The 22,025-nt window shown below is 39.3% G+C and overlaps 1 protein-coding gene across 1 annotated transcript in view; it reads right to left on the bottom strand.

Moving 5' to 3' along the window:
- The window catches only part of LOC309976210 (AP-2 complex subunit beta-like), a 45,067-nt gene that overhangs the window by 10,589 nt on the left and 12,453 nt on the right, over positions 1-22,025 (bottom strand). The window contains 6 exon segments of the mRNA XM_082861773.1: positions 315-410; positions 543-663; positions 1,190-1,411; positions 3,676-3,866; positions 15,825-15,960; positions 19,343-19,448. Coding sequence (XP_082717899.1) covers positions 315-410; positions 543-663; positions 1,190-1,411; positions 3,676-3,866; positions 15,825-15,960; positions 19,343-19,448 — 872 coding nt within the window.

Genomic DNA, 22,025 nt, shown 5'->3' with positions numbered 1-22,025 from the left:
CTCTCACAGCAGAAAGTTAATAGACAATGTCTACAATTGGTAAATCAATAAATAGCAGCATAAGGATATTAGAGATATGGAAGTAATCAAAATAACTAAAGCTAGGAACAGAGTTAAACATGATTCCCTTGGGAAAGAGAGGGACCAGGGACAGCTGTTTTTCATTAAAAATTCTTTAATATTTTAACAATGTGCTTTATTATTTTGATAAACTTAAAAATGTATTTTTAATTTAAACTTAAAAATGTAAGGAAAGAGGTGAAGAGAATACCCAGAGTCCCACAACGTGATCACAACTACCACGGGACACTTGCCTCCACCTTGATGGCACACCGTCCAATGGCCCGCACAGCTTTGCACACAAAGTCGACATCCACCTCTGTGGCATATTCCTTCTGTTCTGCCAGAACCTGTTAAAAATCCATGAAGTAAACAATCATTAAGGATTCTCCAACAGCAATTTCATGGCCTAGGTTTTTCTGAAGGCCAGATCTTAAGATCTAAGTTATTAGATCTTAACTTGAATATACTTTAAGTCTGACCTGAGCAACGTTGGCTTGGGATGCCAAACGAATCATGATGTCCAATTTCTCTAGTTTCACATAGATGGGATCATTGTACTTAACAAAGAAAACTTTGATCTCCTGCTTCAAGATTTCAGGCCTGTGGTACACAGAAACACAAGATAACGAAGGTGAGGCATATATTGATATATCCTTCTGAGTCTGCATTAATACCTAACCTGTGCTTCTCTGCTCTCCATTCACACACTCCACTCCAGGGGAAAACAACTCACAAACTTCCTCAACACCCCTCTAACCAGATCCATCTGGCAGACTATTTTTATACTATTTAGGGAGTAAAGTATATATTCCCGAGAAGAACCACTGGAAGAACAACAACCTGATCTAAATTACAGCCTGAACCATATTAAGCAGACACTAGCTATCATACAACTAAGAGTTCCTTCAGAAAAGAAACTAAATTGTAGAGCAACACCAGGCATTCATTGTAGGAACACTCTAAAATCAACTGTTAGCCTCCTGACCCTGGGCAAGTTGCTCTACCATACAGTATTTTCATTTCCATACATTAAACAGAGTTTTAACACAGTCCTCTTTAATAATGATGTTATTAAGTTTAATTCAAAATTACAAACACTTTAATCACCAATTCATTTTTTCCCAACCTTTTCTGGACGATTAGGTTGATGTTCCTCAGGGCGACGTACTGCACCTCTGGCTCCCCAGACAGCAATGTGACAAGAGGAGGGGCCAACTTCTTCAGCAGCATATTGTAGTAGTCAGAGTCCTTGGGTAACAACTCTAGAAATTTCATTAGGACTTTAACTGCTGAAAGCACCATTGCTGAGTTGGCGTGAGATAGCCGAGGAGTTACCCGCTCACAGATACTGAGGACAGAAAATGAAAATTAGTACCTTAAATTATAATTTCTTTGCTCAACCCAATCTATAAGGTAATGTTCTCAGAGGTTCCCATGGCCCAGGTATAAAGAAATTAGAAAATCAGTTAGAAAAGTCAAAACTCCATACATAGGTAAATTTGGGATCCAACACTGTGGACGCCTCAATCCCAGTAAACTACAAACAGAGCAGGGATATCAGAAGACTTTAGGAAACCAGCAATAAGGGATGTTCAAACTGGAAGGGAACTAGCCAATACCCCAAACACCTGAAGCTCACACCATTTACCTTCCTATTTTATAGACCTCTCTGTCTCCCCATATTATGTAAGGGCTCCCTGCCTCACAGCCCATTTCTCCTCAGCCTATAGGAAGTCAAATTAAGCATTCTGAGAGTTATTTCATAGTGAGAGATAGCAACCAACTGTGGCTGAAGTTTCACTGTAAGATGCAGAAGGAGATGGGGTGACAGGGAAAACCACCCAACCTCTTGCATTCAGCATAATAAGGGAATCTCGGGAAGGGTGTTTGTTTGTTTGTTTGTTTTTAACAACACAACACCACTGCAATACTCTCTCAACCTCATCCCCTTCTCCTAGTCCCTGCCACCTACATTTAAATGTCTCATAAAATATAGAATATTTAGTTATCCATTGAGGGTTCTTCAGAAATTAACCTAATTTTGATAGCTCTTAGGCAACGTGAGTGGCTAGCTGACTCAGTTAAGGACACAAGGTAAGTAAGCTGTGTTTCTCTCCCTTCCTCCTGTATCTACTTGGCTGACTCCCTGACCTCCTTTAGGTATTTATACAAATGCTACCTTCTCAGGGAGACCTTTCCTGACCACCCAGCATTTGTTAGATCTCCTCCTTACTTTATCTTTCTTGTTAGCACTTATCATCATCTGACCTATTATATGCTGTATTACGTATACATATTATATATACTTCTGCCCTATCCCTCAGAATAAGTGTTCCATAAGAGCTATGGTTTTTGTCTGTCCACTGCTATATCCTCAGAGCCTAGAACAATGCCTGGCATACAGCACAGGCTCAATAAATATTTGCTGAGTGAATGAGTTAAGTGTGAGATGTCAATGACCAAGAGAAAATAAAATTGTATGTAAAGTTATTTCCAGAAGATATTTGTACTTTCAGTGATGGAAAGAAACTATCAGGGTGAGCTTTGGTTAAATCCAGAAGGAACAATTTCCCAGACAAGTGAAGAGCACTTACATTATAGTAGCTCGAGCTTTAGCCGGGCAAGGAAGGTTCCTATCTACCATAATTAAAATGAAGAGCCAGGGCTTCCCTGGTGGCGCAGTGGTTGAGAGTCCGCCTACCGATGCAGAGGACACGGGTTCGTGCCCCGGTCTGGGAAGATCCCACATGCCGCGGAGCGGCTGGGTCCGTGAGCCATGGCCGCTGAGCCTGCGCGTCCGGAGCCTGTGCTCCGCAACGGGAGAGGCCACAGCGATGAGAGGCCCACGTACCGCAAAAGAAAATAATAATAAATAAAATAAAATGAAATGAAGAGCCAACAATTCTTCAGAATTATTTTGCCTAGTACAGTGCCTATATACACAAAATGCTCAATAAAAACTGATGATACTTCCAATTCTGTAAACTAAAATGTATGTATGTGTATATGAAATTTAGTAGTCAGTATCTGATAGTCAAAGAAAATCTGCAACACTAAAGTGGTATAGCTGAGCAGAACAATCCAGGTGTGCCTTCCAAAATCTTCTCCAAATTCAGACTGATGAGATTCCTATATCTAACGGAAGACATCATACATTTTGCTGGCTCCAACACAGTTTCTCTAGTACTAATTATAGGTATAAGGCAGCTCAATAACTAGTATCAAGCCACTTACTATGTATCTAAAAGAACGAAAATTTTGTTACTACAGTGAGAGACACTCAAAAAACCTTTGTTTGCCAAATGGCTAGGAATTGCTGTATGGGAGATGTGAGACCATGATGAGGGAGAGTTTTTCAGAGGGTTGTAACTATACTGTTCAAAGAAGAAATGAAAAATACACATCTCCTCTTAGGAAGAGCTATTTTTTGCATGGTTTACTCTACCACCTAAAATGTTCCTAAATACATTGACAAAATACCACAGGATAGCAATATATATCCCATAAGCCACTGCTTTTCCCAACGTAACAGACCCTTATTCTAATACAGACTTACTAGAAATTATTGAACCGGGCAAGACTCCTAGATACTATCCAGAAAAACAGACTGACCTCTGAGCCTCCCGGTCATCTTTAGGGTTGTAATTAGACAGGCAGTCCAGGATGAAAATCTGGCCCCGTTCGGTGCACTCATTCAGGGCTGTCAGTAACTTATTAATGTTCTGTGGATTCAGATCGAGTAAGTTGCTGTTTGGGTGAGATTCACTGATTTCAGATAATGCTGCTACAGCATTACCCACCACCTGGGAAAGAAGCAGATATGACCTTGATTTGTCAAGAACAGTACAACTATTTCTCTGGATCACTTCATAGATCTCAACCCATAACCGTTCCTGAACATTTTACGCAGTCAGATAGAAAGAGATACACTGCTTTCAAAATGTATAATAAACCACCAATGATGGCATATATAGCTTCCTCATGGTCAAGCAACACAGAATTAAAACAATTCACATATTAGCAGAGAGTCCCTCATGATTTACTATTAAAACAATAATAATTTTAATAGTAGTCAACACTATCAGTAGAATTAAGACACATGAACAGCTGTAAAAGAAGTGAAGGTTAGGGACTTCCCTGGCGGTCCAGTGGTTAAGACTCGTGCTTCCACTGCAGGGGGGCATGGGTTCGATCCCTGGTTGGAGAACTAAGATCCCACATGCCTCGCAGCCAAAACAAGACAAAAAACACAAAACAGTGAAGTTTAAACATGAAACATGTACATTAAGCAATGGAAAGAAAAATCTAGGCCAAACAATTTTATAGGTGTATGGGCGTGCATGTACTGGGGGGTGGGGAGGTGATACTTCAGGTGTCAATCACACCTTAAGTCTCAGAGTAAGAAAATGTGACCTTGAAACCATAGTTCACTGTAACATGATGTTAGGAAAGCACATAATCTCCATGAAATTCAATTTCCTCATCTGAAAATGGGATAATTTAATCCACCTCACAGATAAGCTTTAGTTTGAGGATAAAATCAGATGACTTATGTATAAGTGCTTTCTACAAAGCCTTCTACAAAGTTAAGGTGGCAATATTACCATAATTCATCAAGACTAAGTTGCACAGTTTTTCATATTAACATCTCTGAAGTTGGGATATATTTAATAATCAACGGCATGTCAGTTTAATAGGAGGTATTTTTCTTTCTACGTAATACAGGAAATAATAATGCATCTTAGAATCAATGAAATATGGTACCTCAAATGTATCCTTACCTCAGGCAGTATGATAAATGAAAAATTGCTACCAAATATAAGAAGGTACACTTGTTGCGTCCGGAGCCTGTGCTCTGCAATGGGAGAGGCCACAACAGTGAGAGGCCCGCGCGCAAAAAAAAAAAAAAAAAATTCTGTTGAGGGCTTCCCGGGTGGCGCAGTGGTTAGGAATCCGCCTATAAATGCAGGGAACACGGGTTTGAGCCCTGGACCGGTAGGATCCCACATGCCACGGAGCAGCTAGGCCCGTGCGCCACAACTACTGAGCCTGCCCGCTAGAGTCCTCAAGCCACAACTACTGAGCCCGTGTGTCACAACTACGGAAGCCCGTGCGCCTAGAGCCCATGCTCCGCAGCAGGAGAAGCCACCACAATGAGAAGCCCGCACCGCGACGAAGACCCAATGCAGCCCTAAATAAAATAAATAAATTTAAGAAAGTACACTTGTATCCTGACTTAACAGACCCGGAAATCCATACTAGCTGCAAGAAAAAACAGTGGACACTTTATCAAAATTACAGATTATGTCTAATTTAACTAAGAAATCTACAACCAATGAATGTTTAAAGTAATTTTAAGATTATAAAAACACAGAAAAATAAACAAAACAGACAAAAAACTATAGCTCTGTAAAAATGAATTTACAACAACATTTTGCAGTGAGGCTCTCAGCTGTCGCTAAATATTAGCACAGTAAGGCTATATATAAATATTCTGTAAGCATAAGTGAGATGCAATAGGTAGCAGCTTCATTAATTATGTATATTGAAAAGATTCTCAAAAATGTCAACTCATTTTTAGTTCTGACTGAAGTCCCTGTTAAAAGCTTGAGAAACTAAGAGTTGTATGATTATCCTTTTGCTAGCAAGAGAAGAAACATAATGGTTACAGTTTAGCTATTGATTTTAATACCCATATCACTTGGGTACTCTGCAGATTATCCCAGTATATGATTTTACCTAGAAGATAAATTCTAGAGAATATGGCTTTTTAAATCAATAATACATTCATGACAGTATCCATTAACTAAGATAATGATGCCACAAATGGAATCACCTTCAGTTATAACTTAGTGATCAGGACAAAAAATTCCAAGATGAAAAAAAATCAAAGGTTCACTTGGTAAGTATGATTATGGATATAATATTTTATTAAGACAAATCGAGAAGGATTATCTAGTTCACCTATCACATGATAGCATGCATGAGGTTCTTTCCTGACTTAATTTTTCTTTGCCAACCACACCATCAAGCATGGCCTTTAGTAAAAATTAAAAGCATGAAAAGTGAAACAATAATCTCCATCATCTCAGTGCTTTACATGCAGGGAAAAGGTACTGTGTTTCCCCTGTATAATACACTTAATACACTGGATTACAGGATAAAGGATCAAAATGTCACACTGGAAGAACAAATGCCTGTTTTCCTCTCTTGCTGCCAACACATGCCCAGTCTTGGTCACCAGTTCGTCCAAAACAAATGTCCTGTCACAACTTACCATTTCTGCCACTCAAATCTTTTTAATGTTAAAAAAAATTAAATATGAGGTCTGTTAACAGGAAATGAACAGAATGAACAATTAGAACTCCTCTGCTACCATCACAGGTAACTAGAAATTAAACCAAGTATATAATGCAGCTAATGACGTATAGGTTCTGGTGGTAAAACAGGCAATTTTCACTTATTATCACATTAAAACAAGAAAAGAAACAGGGAAAAGTAAATCTAATTAAAAGATCCAGAGAGATCAGATTATATGATTATGTTTAGAAAAGTCTGCATGGGGAAAAAAGATCACTGCCAAATGGTCACTGAGCCAATGACTGACCAGAGGAGATACACCCCCAATAACAAAACTCTACTGCTATTCCTCTAAAATTCCTTCTATTCTACCTTTCCGCTTTCATCTCCTAATCTTCACATTCATACTGCTAAGTTTTCAGAAATATACTGAGGTGGGCCCATAAAGAGCTGCTTAGAGTTCTCCTGGTCAGTAAGCCATGCTTCTCTCACTCTAATGGAAACTTAAAATGAGCATCGAATCTCAAGCAGGCAAAGACTGACTTCAAGACAGCAGCTGGGTAGCTGGGGTATACAGGACAACTCACCTGTCTCTGTGTTTCTTTGGAATTTTGTATAGAATGTAGTACATATATTATCTGTTTGTAAAAATAAACTTTAAAAATAATGGATTGAAACATGATTTACTTCCTCTTCCCAGAGAGCCTTCTCCAAACAATAATTCATTATCAAAAGAAACAATCTGACTCTTGCAGTAACTGCCCTGGTTTACTAGTGTATTAAAACAAAGGTTATGTCTCTTTCTCTTGTACCATTACTTTGAATGTGAACTAAGACTAACATGCGTAACATTTTCCCCCCAGAAAACTGGCAGTTCTTTTAGGAAACACTGCCATGAAAAGAACAATGGCCTTTTAATTATAATCTCAGAAAAACTGGAGTTCCCAAGAAAGAAAGGGGTTTCTGAAGGAAGTTTTGCTTTAAAAATGGATTTATAAATAGGGTTTAAGTGAGTTTTCTCAGCACATTGGTTGACTTACAAAGAGCTGGCATGTAGGCTACAAAGGAACATGTCCCATAGCATCAAAAGAAATTTTTTTTAATTCATCTTGCCTCCCAATTATGGTAAATTCTGTTCTTTGGAAGACTGCAATAAAACATTCCTCCTCCCCCATCCCACCCATACCCCCTGTAGACCTAATATAATATGTATACTTTACAGATACAGATATTAAACACAAACATATACATACATACAGAAGTATGCGTGCACGTGCATGTGTGTGTGTAAAATCACACTCAATACTAGACAAATTTTTCTCTGCTTTAACTACAGACTTCCCTTCAATCTGACAGTTCATTGTGGACCCTTGGAGTCTGCTGAATTTTTTTTTAACGTAAGCAATTTGTGTTTTGACTTACTTTATACTATACCTAATAGAATTGGACAAAGAGATAAAAGACAATAATAGCTAAAACTTACTGAACACTTACTATGCCATTTACCTTCACAGCAACTCTAAGGTAGTTGCTATCAAAATCCACCTATTACAGATAAGGAAATAGGCTTTAAAAATGAATTTATAAATAGGATTAGAGAAATTCAGTGACTTGCTTAGCCAACAAAGCTGGAAAGGGAAAATGCTTGAATACAAACTCAAGGCCTGGGGCTTCCCTGGTGGCGCAGTGGTTGGGAGTCCGCCTGCCGATGCAGGGGACAAGGGTTCGTGCCCCGGTCTGGGAGGATCCCACATGCCGCAGAGTGGCTGGGCCAGTGAGCCATGGCCGCTGGGCCTGCATGTCCGGATCCTGTGCTCTGCAACGGGACCGCAACGGGAGAGGCCACAACAGTGAGAGGTCTGCGTACCGCAAAAAAAAAAAAAAAAAAAAACTCAAGGCCTGTATCTGATTCTAGTGTCTGAGTACTAATCACTCCGCCGCCTGCACTTATAGAAGTTCCAAGAGTTGTGAACATCAAATGGGGGAAAGGGAAAGAATAATCGGAGCTGGGGAGAATAATATAACCAAAACATTATTTCCAGGCAGATTTATACAACGAGAAAAATGTATTCTCCTACTTTATATAGTTCAGAGATAATCACATCCTAGCAGCACTTCAAAGAGGCAAGGTTTACTATCCAGCTACAAAATCTGATTTATAAGCTACCCCTGTCTCATATGCAGCAATTCTGAGGACATAAATTTGACATTACTTTTTTTATTTTTATTTTTTGGCTGCGCCCTGTGGCTTGCGGGATCTTCTTCCCTGCAAGTGGAGTCTTAACCACTGGACCACCAGGGAAGTCCCAGACCTCATTTTTCTTTTTTAAGGAGCAAGCTGGAGTGGTGGGTATGATTAAAATAAAAATGATCCTGTAAAAAAAGAACTCTAGAAGGAAATCCAGATATACGTTGGGAGTGGAATATCACAGACAGAAGCTACTTTAGGAGAAATCTCTCACACATTTCCCTGTTCCTGTGAATGATCTCTCTAATTTCACTCATTTTCATAGCCTCAGAACCCAAGAAAGATAGCACTTCCCAATATAGTGACTTCCTCCTATTAACTATATTTAGAAGACTTTCATTTCTAGTAATGACCTTCAAGGTCAAACACTCTGAACAAACACTTCAATTTTCCCGCTCAATTTACAATCCTTTTGGCTGCTGCCCCTGAAGACTTGAATAAATTGAACGCAGTAGAATAACTGACCAAAACTATTATAATGGAAAATAAAGGTGATTTGCATACTTTTATCCTCTTGAAAATCAGCAACAGTTCAGAATCTCACTTTCTTCTTTATGGAGTTGCCTCAAATAACACGTTAAAGCACAGGGCATTTATTCTAAGCATGTTTCAGTCATTATCATCTCCTTAAGAACAAAATGACTGGACTTCCCTGGTGGCGCAGTGGTTAAGAATCTGCCTGCCAATGCAGGGGACACGGGTTCGATCCCTGGTCCGGGAAAACCCCACATGCCGCGGAGCAACTAAGCCCATGCGCCACAACTACTGAGCATGTGCTCTAGAGCCCTCGAGCCACAACTATTGAGCCCGTGTGCTGCAACTACTGAAGCCCACGCACCGCAACTACTGAGCCCACATGCCACAACTGCTGAAGCCCCCGTGCCTAGAGCCCATGCTCCGCAACAAGAGAAGCCACCGCGGGCTTCCCTGGTGGCGCAGTGGTTGGGAGTCTGCCTGCTAATGCAGGGGACACGGGTTCGAGCCCTGGTCTGGGAGGATCCCACATGCCGCGGGGCAACTGGGCCCATGAACCACAACTACTGAGCCTGCACCTCTGGAGCTTGTGCTCTGCAACAGGAGAGGCCACAATGGTGAGAGGCCCGCGCACCGCGATGAAGAGTGGCCCCCACTTGCCACAACTAGAGAAAGCCCTCGCACAGAAACAAAGACCCAACACAGCAAAAATTAATTAATTAATTAAAAAAAAGAGAAGCCACCGCAATGAGAAGCCCACGCACTGCAACAAAGAGTAGCCCCCGCTCGCCGCAACTAGAGAAAGCCTGCGTGCAGCAACGAAGACCTAACGCAGCCAATATAAATATATAAATAAAAATTTTAAAATGCATTGTTAAAAAAAAAGAATACAGGGCTTCCCTGGTGGCGCAGTGGTTGAGAGTCCGCCTGCCGATGCAGGGGACGCGGGTTCGTGCCCCGGTTCGGGAAGATCCCACATACCGCGGAGCGGCTGGGCCCGTGAGCCATGGCCGCTGAGCCTGCGCGTCCGGAGCCTGTGCTCCGCAACGGGAGAGGCCACAACAGTGAGAGGCCCGCGTACCGCAAAAAAAAAAAAAAGAATACAATGACTATACGGTACCAGTTAATTTTACAGTCATGCATTAATCCAAGACACTGTCCAGACTGCCAACTAATAATATGCTGACTACATATGACATTCTGCAATGTTCCGTTTTTTTCCCCATCTTCTTTCCCAGAATGAGGAAGCTAAGTGAACACATCTACCTAGTGAAGTCAACACATACCATTAACAGCAAGAGAGTCTGAATATCTGGTAACAAGTAAGATTTAAAAATTAGACTCAATAAAACTCATTACTTAGTTAAGGGGCTTACATAAGTAGCTTAAGATGTGTTTTGATGAAATGCGAATATTCACAAAGCTAAAACACTACAAATAAATATCTACAAATGGACAAAAGGCACTCCTAAGAAGCCAAGAGTTACTTGGCCCACCAGCCCTAAAATCACACAAAAGCATGCTGCAAAATGAACAAAACAAAAAATTTATTATTACACCATTATCTCCCTTTTGAGAGTAAGTAATCCCCTGCCAAATTAGAGTCTTGAGATCATTTTAAAAGGGGCACTAAGAAATGAATAAGCCGTGATCTTTCGGTACACTACTGAATTACTATGTACAACAGATCCAGTTTTCAGGAAGCTGCCTACGAAAACTGCTTTAGGCATATCCTTGAACAATTATCTTTTAAAAGTAATCCTGAAATGATGTGTTAAGTAATACTGTAAATAGATTTACTTCATTTGTAGATAAGCTGCCCTCAGAATCACCCTAAAAAATAATGTCTGGCTTTACATAATGTATACAAAAGAATTAAATATCTTTGGGACTTCCCTGGTGACACAGTGGTTAAGAATCCGCCTGCCAATGCAGGGGACATGGGTTTGACCCCTGGTCCGGGAAGGTCCCACATGCCGCGGAGCAGCTAAGCCTGTGTGACACAACTACTGAGCCTACGCTCTAGAGCCTGCGTGCCATAACTACTGAAACCCATGAGACCAGAGCCCGGGCTCTGCAACAAGAGAAGCCAATGCAATGAGAAACCCGCACACCGCAAGGAAGAGTAGCCCCTGCTCACCGCAACTAGAGAAAGCCCGCACACAGCAACGAAGACACAACACAGTGAAAAATAAATAAAATTATAAAAAATAATAAAAACAGCTTTAGTTAAAAAAAGAATTAAATACCTTTAAAAAATAAATTTGCCATTGAAATATTAACCCTTCTAAAATCATTAATAACCAGCACCACGATCACTATACAATAAAGAAACCTTTGTTATTATTAAGGGCTTACTCTATACCAGGTTCACTATTAAGTGCTTTGCAAGCCCTCTTTTATTTTTCACAACGTTCCAATGATAGAGGCACTGTTTATAATCTCCATTTTGTAGACGAGGATACTGAGATGTTTAGGGAGACCACCAAGCTAAGAATGGCAGACCAGGATACACATCCAAGTCTGGTTGGTTTCAGAGCCTGAGTTTTAACCCTCATGTGTTAGTACTGGAGTGAAAAAAAAAAAAAAAGTTCACAGTTACAAAGCACTTTTCTGTTTTTGAGATACTTTCATAAAGAGTGAGTCAACTCTTTATAAAAGGAAGTGATTAAATGCAATTTGGTATGCTGGACTGAATCCTGGAATAGCAAAAGGATATTTGTGTTGAAACAGGTGAAATAAAGTCTGTACTTCAGTTTATAGTGATGTACCAACGCCAATTTCTTAGTTTTGACAAAGGTACCATGGTTATGTAAGATGTTAACATTAAGTAAAACTGTGTGAAAATAGGTATATGAGAACTTTCTGTATGGTCTTTGCAACTTTTCTCTAAATCTAAAAACCCGCCCCCAAAATGAGATTTAAAAAAAAAAAAAAACCTAAGTTAGTAATAACTGATAAAATGAAAACTGATGATTAAAATTCCTAAGGTGAGAATACACATAAAAAGATCTCCACGAAGTTTATCATAAAGGAAAACAAAAATTGTTTCCTTCCTCTGCAAGAATTTAAAAACCGAAAAGCACTGAGATGGGCACTTGCCCTTATAACAGAGCAGCCTCCAATGATTCCACTTACTCAACACTCTGATCCTGCAGAAATTACCAGCAACTCATCTTTTAGTACCAAATACAACATTACTTACTTGGGGCATCCAGACACAGACTGAGTGAACATGTTACCTCCTACATCATTCTTACCCAGTGCCTACCACATACTGACACTCTCACACATGCCTAAAATTCTACCAGCTCTGGTACGCCTTTATGGACGCTGGGCATGAAGAGCATCACGCATTTCTAATTTTGCTTCTGTATAATATTTTAATTTTATAACTCTTCTTCTATTTATTGATATATGTTTAGGGATAACAGAATTCATATAAAGTACTAAATTAAATGAGGTCATTAAGAGATGATTTAACGTTGCCCACGAGGACAACAAACATATTCTGACAAAAATCCTTCTAAAATTTACAAAGTGATCTAGAGAGACTTCAGTTTTTCAGCATTTATCATCTCAGACTGACAGCAAACCACCACAAACCTTCTAAAGCCTAAACAGAAATTACAATAATCAGAAAGTACGTCACGTTAGATCTGTTTCTCAATAGCTGTCATTTATTAAGCATTTACTATATGTCAGGCATTACTTCAGTTTTTAAAACAAATTAGTCCTTCATGTTGTTGTAGGGGGCTCCCTGTGCACTGCAGGATGTTTAAAGTATCCTTGAACTCTACCTACTAGATGCCAGTAGCAACCTTCCCATCAGTTGTGACAACCAAAAGTGTTTCCTGACAATGCCAACTGTCTCCCAGGAAGCAAAATCGCCCCCAGTTGAGAACCACTGTCACATAATCTCATGTGGCTTCTACATGCTGGCTAGCACATGGTTAAAATACATACTTTTTCTGAGAAAAAAAAATGTTACTTTTCATAAAACAGCTTTCCAAAATAAGTTCATATTAAAAGAAGCTGGCAGTTTAACTAGAACCGTTGCTAAAGGCCATACTGGGCCAAGTTCTGAGAGCATGCTGCTTGTGCAGAAAAACCCTCAACAAACGAAAATATGTTTCTGGAGTTTTTCTGGTTTTGTTTTTTTAACTAATTCAGTAGTCTGTGCTTTGGCAGACAGGACAGAGCAATGGAAGAAGGGCATTCCCAGGGGCAGTTCTCAGAGAGATGGTAGAACTCAGAAGGCTTAGAAGACAAGATCAAAGGGGCTAAGGCGCTGAGCCAAAGGATTTAGGAGACCTGAGCTCACAAACAAAAAGCAAAGTACATGTGGTGGGGCTGTCAAGAGAGTCTCTGGAGTGGCAGATTCTGGGGTAAACATTAACTGAAGTTGGAATACCTCAAAATGCCTCTAAGAGAGAAAAGGAAAACTGCAGTAAGGAGGGAAAATCCTAATGCATGGGCAAAAGCTAGAGAATTATCACTATCACCCAAAAGTGTATCTTTCTCGCAAATATCAATTTAGTGAGACAGAATTTTCAAAACTCTGATTATTTGTGAAGAAATCATAGCTATTTTCCTCTTGTGCCAAAGTGCTTCCTCATTCTGAATACGTTTACTTTCAAAATAATGGACTAATAAATCTGTGTCTGGAAATAAGTTTAGCTTTCATTCCCTCAGAAAGATTTTACCATATGAACCTGTATAGCTATCAAAGAGGTCAGAACCCTTTAAATTAATATTGTAGCAATAATGTTATCCTTTGCCTAATGTCTACTTCATAATCATGGCAGCAGCAGCCATCATTTCATGAACTCTCATAAGCCAGGCACTTTCACAGATGCTTTTTATGCAAGAGCTCAATTAATACTCCTAACGACTCTCTAAGTTGGTACCTCTCACTCTACAGAAGAGGAAACAGACTCAGGGAGGTTAACCTAGGACTTAACAGTGAGAATTTTTTTACTTCAAACTATCTTTTCTCTTTCAAATAGTATTTCACGGAAAGTCAGTTTTAACTAAAGTTAACATATACACACTACTATATATAAGACAGATAACCAACAAGGACCTACTGTAGAGCACAGAGAACTATACTCAATATTTTATAATAGCCTATAAGGAAAAAGACTTTAAAACAATTTTTAATAAAACATAAAAATATTGGGCTTCCCTGGTGGTGCAGTGGTTGAGAGTCCGCTTGCCGATGCAGGGGACACGGGTTCGTGCCCCGGTCCGGGAAGATCCCACATGCCGCGGAGCGGCTGGGCCCGTGAGCCATGGCCGCTGAGCCTGCGCGTCCGGAGCCTGTGCTCCGCAACGGGAGAGGCCACAGCGATGAGAGGCCCGTGTACCGCAAAAACAACAACAACAAAAAAAATCAGGAATTGGAAAGATATGTTCCACTCCACAAATATTAAGCAGGGAGAAAAGAGGGCTGGATATCTGGGGCCTACAGCCAAGAAAGCAAAGGAGAATCTAGAAGCTGGTTTGTGCCCAACATAAGTTCCTTGCGCGAAGCAGCAGAGAGGGTCCTCTGAAATCCTGATTAACATATATTCTCCTTTCCTAGCAAGTGCCTCCAAACACAGTACAAATAGAACACTTACCAAGAAGGAACACCCCTTAAATTGCCCTATATTAAAAAATTTCTTTAAACATTATAAACCTATACACATGCTAACTTCCAAAAAATGTAAACTAAATTCTTTCCAATGATATCATCCATCTATGAATCACCAGACAGAAAGAATGTAATGTTACAATGATCCTGTACCTTGTAGTTAAACACAAAAAAAGAACAAAAATTCCATGAGGAGGAAGAAAGCATGTTTATTTTCCAAAACAATTTAATAGAAGCTAATTTTAGAAATGCTGTCTGATTTTTGCTTTTAATGTAGACTAAATTCCAGGCAGAGGAAAAGGAAGTAAACAAAACAAAAAACAAAAATCCTAATAAGAACAACCTTATTACTGTGTTCATCAAATCTAATGATAGGAGAATTCTGACTGGATATCCAATAATATTAAGGACTTTCTTTAATGATCAGCTGATTAAATGAGTTTTTCATTCTTAAGATGTTTGGGATTTGCTTTAAAATCATCCAGTAGGAGAGGAGGTGGGGGTCAGGAAAGCATGTATGGAGAGTTAAATTAAACAAAACTGGCCATAGGTTGGTAACTACTGAAACTACAAGGTAGATATTTAGGAATTTATTATATTATTCCCTCAACCTGAGTATGTTTGAAAATTTCCACAATAACAAAAAAGTTAATCAACTACTGTAAGACCTATTCAATAAAACAAAATTAAAAGGCAGCTCCTGTAGGTTCCACTACGTCTGAACCATAAGCATAGTTTCTACAAAGATAAAATAGGTAAAACCCCAGGTTACTGACACTACAATGATATGCCCAACATTTGTCAGCCTTGGAAGATAAAACAGTGAGGTTTCACCTAGCTTTCTTCTCCCACCTGGCAAGGATGCACCAAGCCCAGCTGACAGAAGGCTCACCATATGGTCTGAAGTGGAAGACAAACTCTGGCATACAGAATGCTTAAATCATGAATATTCCTACTCAATGGCCAATACTTCTCTAGAGGCTCTCTTTTGGAACAGAGGTTGCTTATTTGCAATGCAGACACTAACCATATCAAGAGACACTTCTGAAAAGGTTTTCTGAGGTAGAAGAGACCGTTCTTGAGTCCCTGGGAAAAAGTTACCTTCACAAAGCTGTTGACAGCCACGATGGCCATGTCTGGCTGACTCTTGGCATAGTTCATCAAGTAGAGATACACGAGCTTCTTTAGTTCCAGGTTGTCAGTCTGCATACAATTCACTACATCTGGAAAGAGACAGCTGAGAAAAGAGGAAGGGAAAGCGAACAGATGTTGGTGCCAGGCTGTTGGACAGAACACAAAGAAACAGCCTTAATTTAAAAAGTGATTCGATGTGAGCACAAATGTCCACTAGTGGTAATACTTACCACAGAAATGAATTACTAAAGAATTTATAATAATGGTTCCAAGATGTCTAAAAATAGATTTTTAAAAAACTTTTTACTATGAAAATTTTCAGATTAGAGACAGCAGTTTAATGAACCCATGTATCCATCACCCAGCTGCAAACAAATATTGATACATACCCGATCTTGTTTCATACACAACCTCAACCCACTCGCCTTCTCCCAGTCCCTACCCCATCTAGTTGCTCTAAACAATTTCTAAACAAATCCTGCACATACATTTCATATAATATTTTAGTGTATATCTTTACAAACTTTTTAAAAAAATCACTATGTCACACAAAAAAATTAACCATAATTTTTCATATCAATTCTTTGCAGTTCAAAGCACTACAGTTGTTATGCTTTTTAATGCACATATTCTTCCATCCCTGACCAGTGGGAACTTATTTGATTAGTTTCCTTATTAAAACAGTTCTCAGATAATGAGGACCTTTGTTCAAAATTTTAACCATTTTCAGAAAATGAAACAGTTCTAAACGTGTGTGCCATGTACACATTTAGATTCTATTGTATATATACACCCATGAAGGAAGTGACCAGTAACAGGTATTGGGACTCAGACCCTAGGTTAGAATCCTGGCTACATTACCACTAGCTGTATGACTTTGGGATTATTCTTTAGCCTCTCCAAGTATACACTGCTTGATCTCTAACATGGAATAACTTCTGATTCAGAATAACCTCTAGTTCAGAAGACATGAGGACTATAAAAAACATTGTAAATAAAAGCATCTGTCCCTGTGCCTGACACAGAATGCACTTAAATTTAAACTTCCCTTTTCTTAATGACATTAGGAAGGTCATCATTAGCCTTAGGACCTTCTCAGATGTTTGAGTTACTACACCTCACATCCACCACTAGATGCTGCAATTTACTTGGCATTCTTGCACTCATCCATTTCTTATCAGCAGCATTTGACCCAACTAATAAAAGGAAAATCAATGCATTTCATATTAACATAAATATTTTAAAGTAAAAATCTACCTATTTTACTTATTTTTTTAAATTAAGATGACATTGTTTTAATTTTTGCCAATCTCTTTAATGTCTACTGTAAACAAAAACAGCTGGATTCTCACACATGCTCCTGCATTCAACCTGTTGTAGAATGTTGTTTAGCTGAAGTGTAAGAAGAAAATCCATTTGCATACACGTATATAAATTGGAAAACGGAAGAGTATTTTAATAGCTTTTTCATATAACTGGATGTTCTCCTTTGATACATTAAAGCTAGACAAATGGTTGTTTTTCTTTTTGTTTTTAGTCCACAAATGGTAGTTTCTTAAAAGCTAGGTACAATATGGAATCTGAAACCATATCAATAAACTTTCTGTACTTGGTTGCATTAAAATCCATTCATTTATCACTTATTTTGAATGGATATTTTACCCATGCATAATTTTGTGATGTATGCACTGGTCATTTGGAAAATATTGGTTCAATGAGTTATGCAGATCTTCTCTCTGGTGGCATATTTCATTATACAGCAGCAAATAATCACAGTCATTAATTTCACCACCAATCTCATCAGAAAAATCTCTAAGTATTGGGAAGCTATCAAGCTCACGATGGGAGATACAAGTTTTCCAACACTCTAATTCTTACTTTAAAGTCGAAATTTATCTACTGTAAAATTTTTTCCCTTGAAGTGACAGGTTCACTTTGTTCATTTTTTATAAAATGTCTCCCAAATACTGAAGTCTGATTAACTATAGTTCTGTCTGTCAATCTTTCTTTCACAAAGAAATGGTGTTCCCAAGTCAAACAATTGTGCAAGGGCTTTTTTTCAAGTCAACCGTCACACTTTGCTATGCAGTAGAAGTACCTTATGCCTAATTCCTATTTTATCACACAGAATATTAAAAAGACCTGAACTCGGGCTTCCCTGGTGGCGCAGTGGTTGAGAGTCCACCTGCCAATGCAGGGGACACGGGTTCGTGCCCCGGTCCGGGGAGATCCCACATGCCGTGGAGCGGCTGGGCCCGCGAGCCACGGCCGCTGGGCCTGCGCGTCCGGAGCCTGTGCTCCGCAACGGGAGAGGCCACAACAGTGAGAGGCCCGCATACCGCAAAAAAAAAAAAAAAAAAAAAGACCTGAAATCAAGGTTCAAGGTTAACTGAAATAAATTTTTAGTGCTTCATGCAGGACAGTCCTAAGTGAAACTGCCCTTTTTCCTGCAAGCACATGATGGTGAAGAATACAATGACTACTTTTACAGTTTGGCACCACTGCCTTAATTCACACTAAGGCACCAGCCATGCAAACGTCAACACAGTGAAAAGGGTAAATAACACCTAAGTATTATTACAAGAATAGCTTTGACTTCATGGATTTCATGGAAAGGATCTCGGGAATCCTCAGGGGCCTGCAGACAATCCTTATTTATTTCCAAATGGCCTTCCTAAATTACAGGAATAAAGGGAGGAAAAACAAAAAAGACCCTTTGGATTTTGTTACCACTGATTTTCATCTTGAATTCGGCAATTAAAGGCAGAGTTGTAAAGTTGAGGGCACTGGCTTGAGCCAATTAAAGTACACATGGGCTTCTGCTTCTCAGTGTATTTTTATCATCTTCTAAAACTACCTCAGCAACAGATTTGTAACTGTGTCAGCTCTCAGGAGGTTTTATGCTAGATCTGTACGCAAGTGAAATCAAACTCATTTCACTCAAAAAACACAAAAAAAACACAAAAAACTAAGTCACAGAGTTAATATAAAAGCAACTACACTTCCTGATGTTCCCAGTGGGACAAACTCATTCTTATATGTTCTGACTGTAATAGCTTTAAATAAAAAGCAGTAGGGCTTCCCTGGTGGCGCAGTGGTTGAGAATCTGCCTGCCAAGGCAGGGGACACGGGTTCGAACCCTGGTCTGGGAATATCCCACGTGTCGCGGAGCAACTGGGCCCATGCGTCACAACTACTCAACTACTGAGCCTGCGCGTCTGGAGCCTGTGCTCCGCAACAAGAGAGGCTGCGAGAGTGAGAGGCCCGCGCACCGCAGTGAAGAGCGGCCCCCGCTTGCCACAACCAGAGAAAGCCCTCGCACAGAAACGAAGACCCAACACAGCCATAAATAAATAAATAAATAAATAGATTTAAATCATGTGGGCTTCTAAGAAGACCTCTGCTTTAAAAAAAAAAAAAAAAAAGGCAGTAAAAGCCATAGAGTAAGAGTCTAAAATGAGCAAAGCAGAAGAGATTACCCTTACCTAACATCTTTCCCCACAGTCATAGCAGCAATCACTTTCTTCACAGCCTCCTTCTTCTTTTCTTTCTTTTCACTGTTGAGTTCAGCCTTTAATTCAAAGACTTCTCCTAAAAGACAACAAACGGGTGAGGTCCCAGGATCAGAGAACTAGAGCAGAACACTGTACTATACAGCAAGTAACACAACAGATGACCAGTGGCAGGGCTGCAACTGAAATAAGATTATTTAAAAATTATAGGATAGGTACAGTTCAAATCCCTAGAATATTAACCAACCCATTGATAAGGATGCTATTTTGGGGTTATCGCCAGAGAGGAAGGTGTAAGCCAGATCTCAGGAAGCACAGAAGTGGGAAAAAGGAAAGATATCTCATGATATCTTACTACGATGGGGAGAGAACGGCATCTGAGGGATGATCTCCTGTCAGAATTTCAAAGTCCTGGGAAAAAAATAAATGCAGGCAGGAAACAGGTTCACAAATCAATGTTTTCAAACCAGAAGAGACTCCTCATTTACCTACTCTCAACTCCACAAACAACTGAGGCTCAAAGGTCACTAAGTGAGCGAGTGACAGAGCTGGCCTTAGAACTGTTTCTCCCGACTCTTTAATCCAGTGTTTCTCAATGTTGGCTACACACTATTACCCGGGAAGTATCTAGAAATGCCAATGCTCAGGCTCCACTCTGGACCAAATAAATCAGGATGTCAAGGAGTAGAACTCCTACGTTCACATTTTTTAAAGTTTCCTCAAGTGATTCTAATGTATAATCAGGGTTGAGAATCACTGCTCTAATTAGTACTTTAAGATGATAATGGGCTTTAAGGCCCTATCCTGTTCAATCAATCTAAGAACAGAAATAATAATCCTGAAGCTTCAAGAATGGTACAAACCAGAGTCATTTCTAAAGATATAATCTTAAATGACTGACTGCTCAGGCCCTGCACTGTGAAATGCCAGGACTGTCACCACTATTTTAAGGCCCAGGCTCACCTATCTTCAGAAAGCTGGAGCTGAAATAAGAAAAAAGGTTAACCACCCTCAACTGGTTTTAAAAGAAAGAAGAAAATATACTATAAGACCACGAAAAAGAAGTTAACTATTGTCATGTCAACTTTCAATCCACAGAATTGCCTCATTTTCTTCCACCTTTATGACTGTTCTTGATGTTCACTTTAACCTCGTTCACCAGTACAGAAATAGTGGGGGCAGCAAACTAGGTGATCTGCTGAAGCCTCTAAATGGGAAGGATGAACTGGCAAGAAGCACAGAAGTTGAGCACTAAAAAAGCCTGTTACATCAAAATCCATCGCTAACAAAGCAAACAAACTGTTACAAAAATCACCCTTTTATTTGACAGCTGCAAAAATAGCACAGACAGAAAAGCTGGGCCCTTTAAAGAGTCACTCTCCTCTTCTCCAAGTCCTCTGCTGCCAAATCCAGCTCTTAGGGTTCCCATCATTTACTTCTGAAAACAGTAAAGGACAAGCAGCGCGGTTTCAGAAAATCTGAATTGTGAATAGCAGCAGGAGCTGAAGATCAAAACAGGATATAACTGAAATTATTCCAACTCCAACAGCATAAATTTAAAGAATATGCGCCAGTGGCAGTTCTGGTGGGTGTTACAAGAAGTAAAAGGAACACAGTCTATCCATTTTTTAAAATGTGGTATTTACCCAGCCATGATTCATCTGTAAGTCTCAAACCTTTATAAAAATCCCTGAATTAAAAAAAGGTTACCAGGACCCATTATAAGTGAAGGTTTGAAAAATCAGGTGAGTTTTAAAATTACATCTTTTTGTGTTATTATAGAAACATCTTGGTCATCAAAGCACACAAAATGTTAACAGAAGAAATAAATACATTTCAGAATGATAAGAGAATAAGAAAAAAAGCTGAAAATGAATGACAAGGGGCTAAATGCTTTTGTACGCTATAAGCAGTAAAAACAGCAAGAAGTTGGGTGGAGCAAAGGAGGAGCACGGAGGCAAGGTATCTCATACATACTACAGCTTTATTAAATTCTTATCTTTCCCCCCTCCTTTTCCCCTGAATCAAATCTACCAAGCATTGCTAGCAGCTAGCAACAGTTCTCAATCTCGGCTACACATCAGAAAATTCTGGGGAGCTTTTTAAAAAAAACCCACGTCTAGGCCATATGCCACACCAAAGAAATCAGGATATCTGCAGGGGTAGGACTGGACATCACCTATTGTCTTTTACTTCACTGGGCAATTCCAATGTGCAGGCAAGGCTGAAAGCCAGGGACTAGTAGCTAATGTAATTAAGCAACTCTCTATGGTGTTTTCTGTATTATAATAGAAGTTTACCCTTAAATAACTCCAAACGACAGAAATATGCTTGTGCTTTCTAGAAAATTTTCTGGTGCTCCAGGCCACTATGTGTGCCCTCCCATTTTCTTTTCCTTTTGAAATCATTTTAATCTTAAAGAAAAGTTGCAAAATTCCCCATCTGCTAACATTATGCCACATTTGCTTTATCATACTTTTTATATATTTATACATTTTTTTCTGATTCATTGAAGAAGTAAACTGTAGACATCATGTCTCTTTAGCTCTAAATATGTCAGTGTATAACTTCTAAGAACAAGGAATTATGTTACATAGCTATAATACAATAATGAAAATCAGGAAGTTTAACAGTGATATACTGTCATTATCTAATC

This window comes from Leucopleurus acutus (assembly GCF_964270905.1).
Source record: "Leucopleurus acutus genome assembly, chromosome: 19".
In the NCBI taxonomy this organism is placed as follows: Eukaryota; Metazoa; Chordata; class Mammalia; order Artiodactyla; family Delphinidae; genus Leucopleurus; species Leucopleurus acutus.
This window is presented reverse-complemented; position numbering and strand designations above follow the sequence as displayed.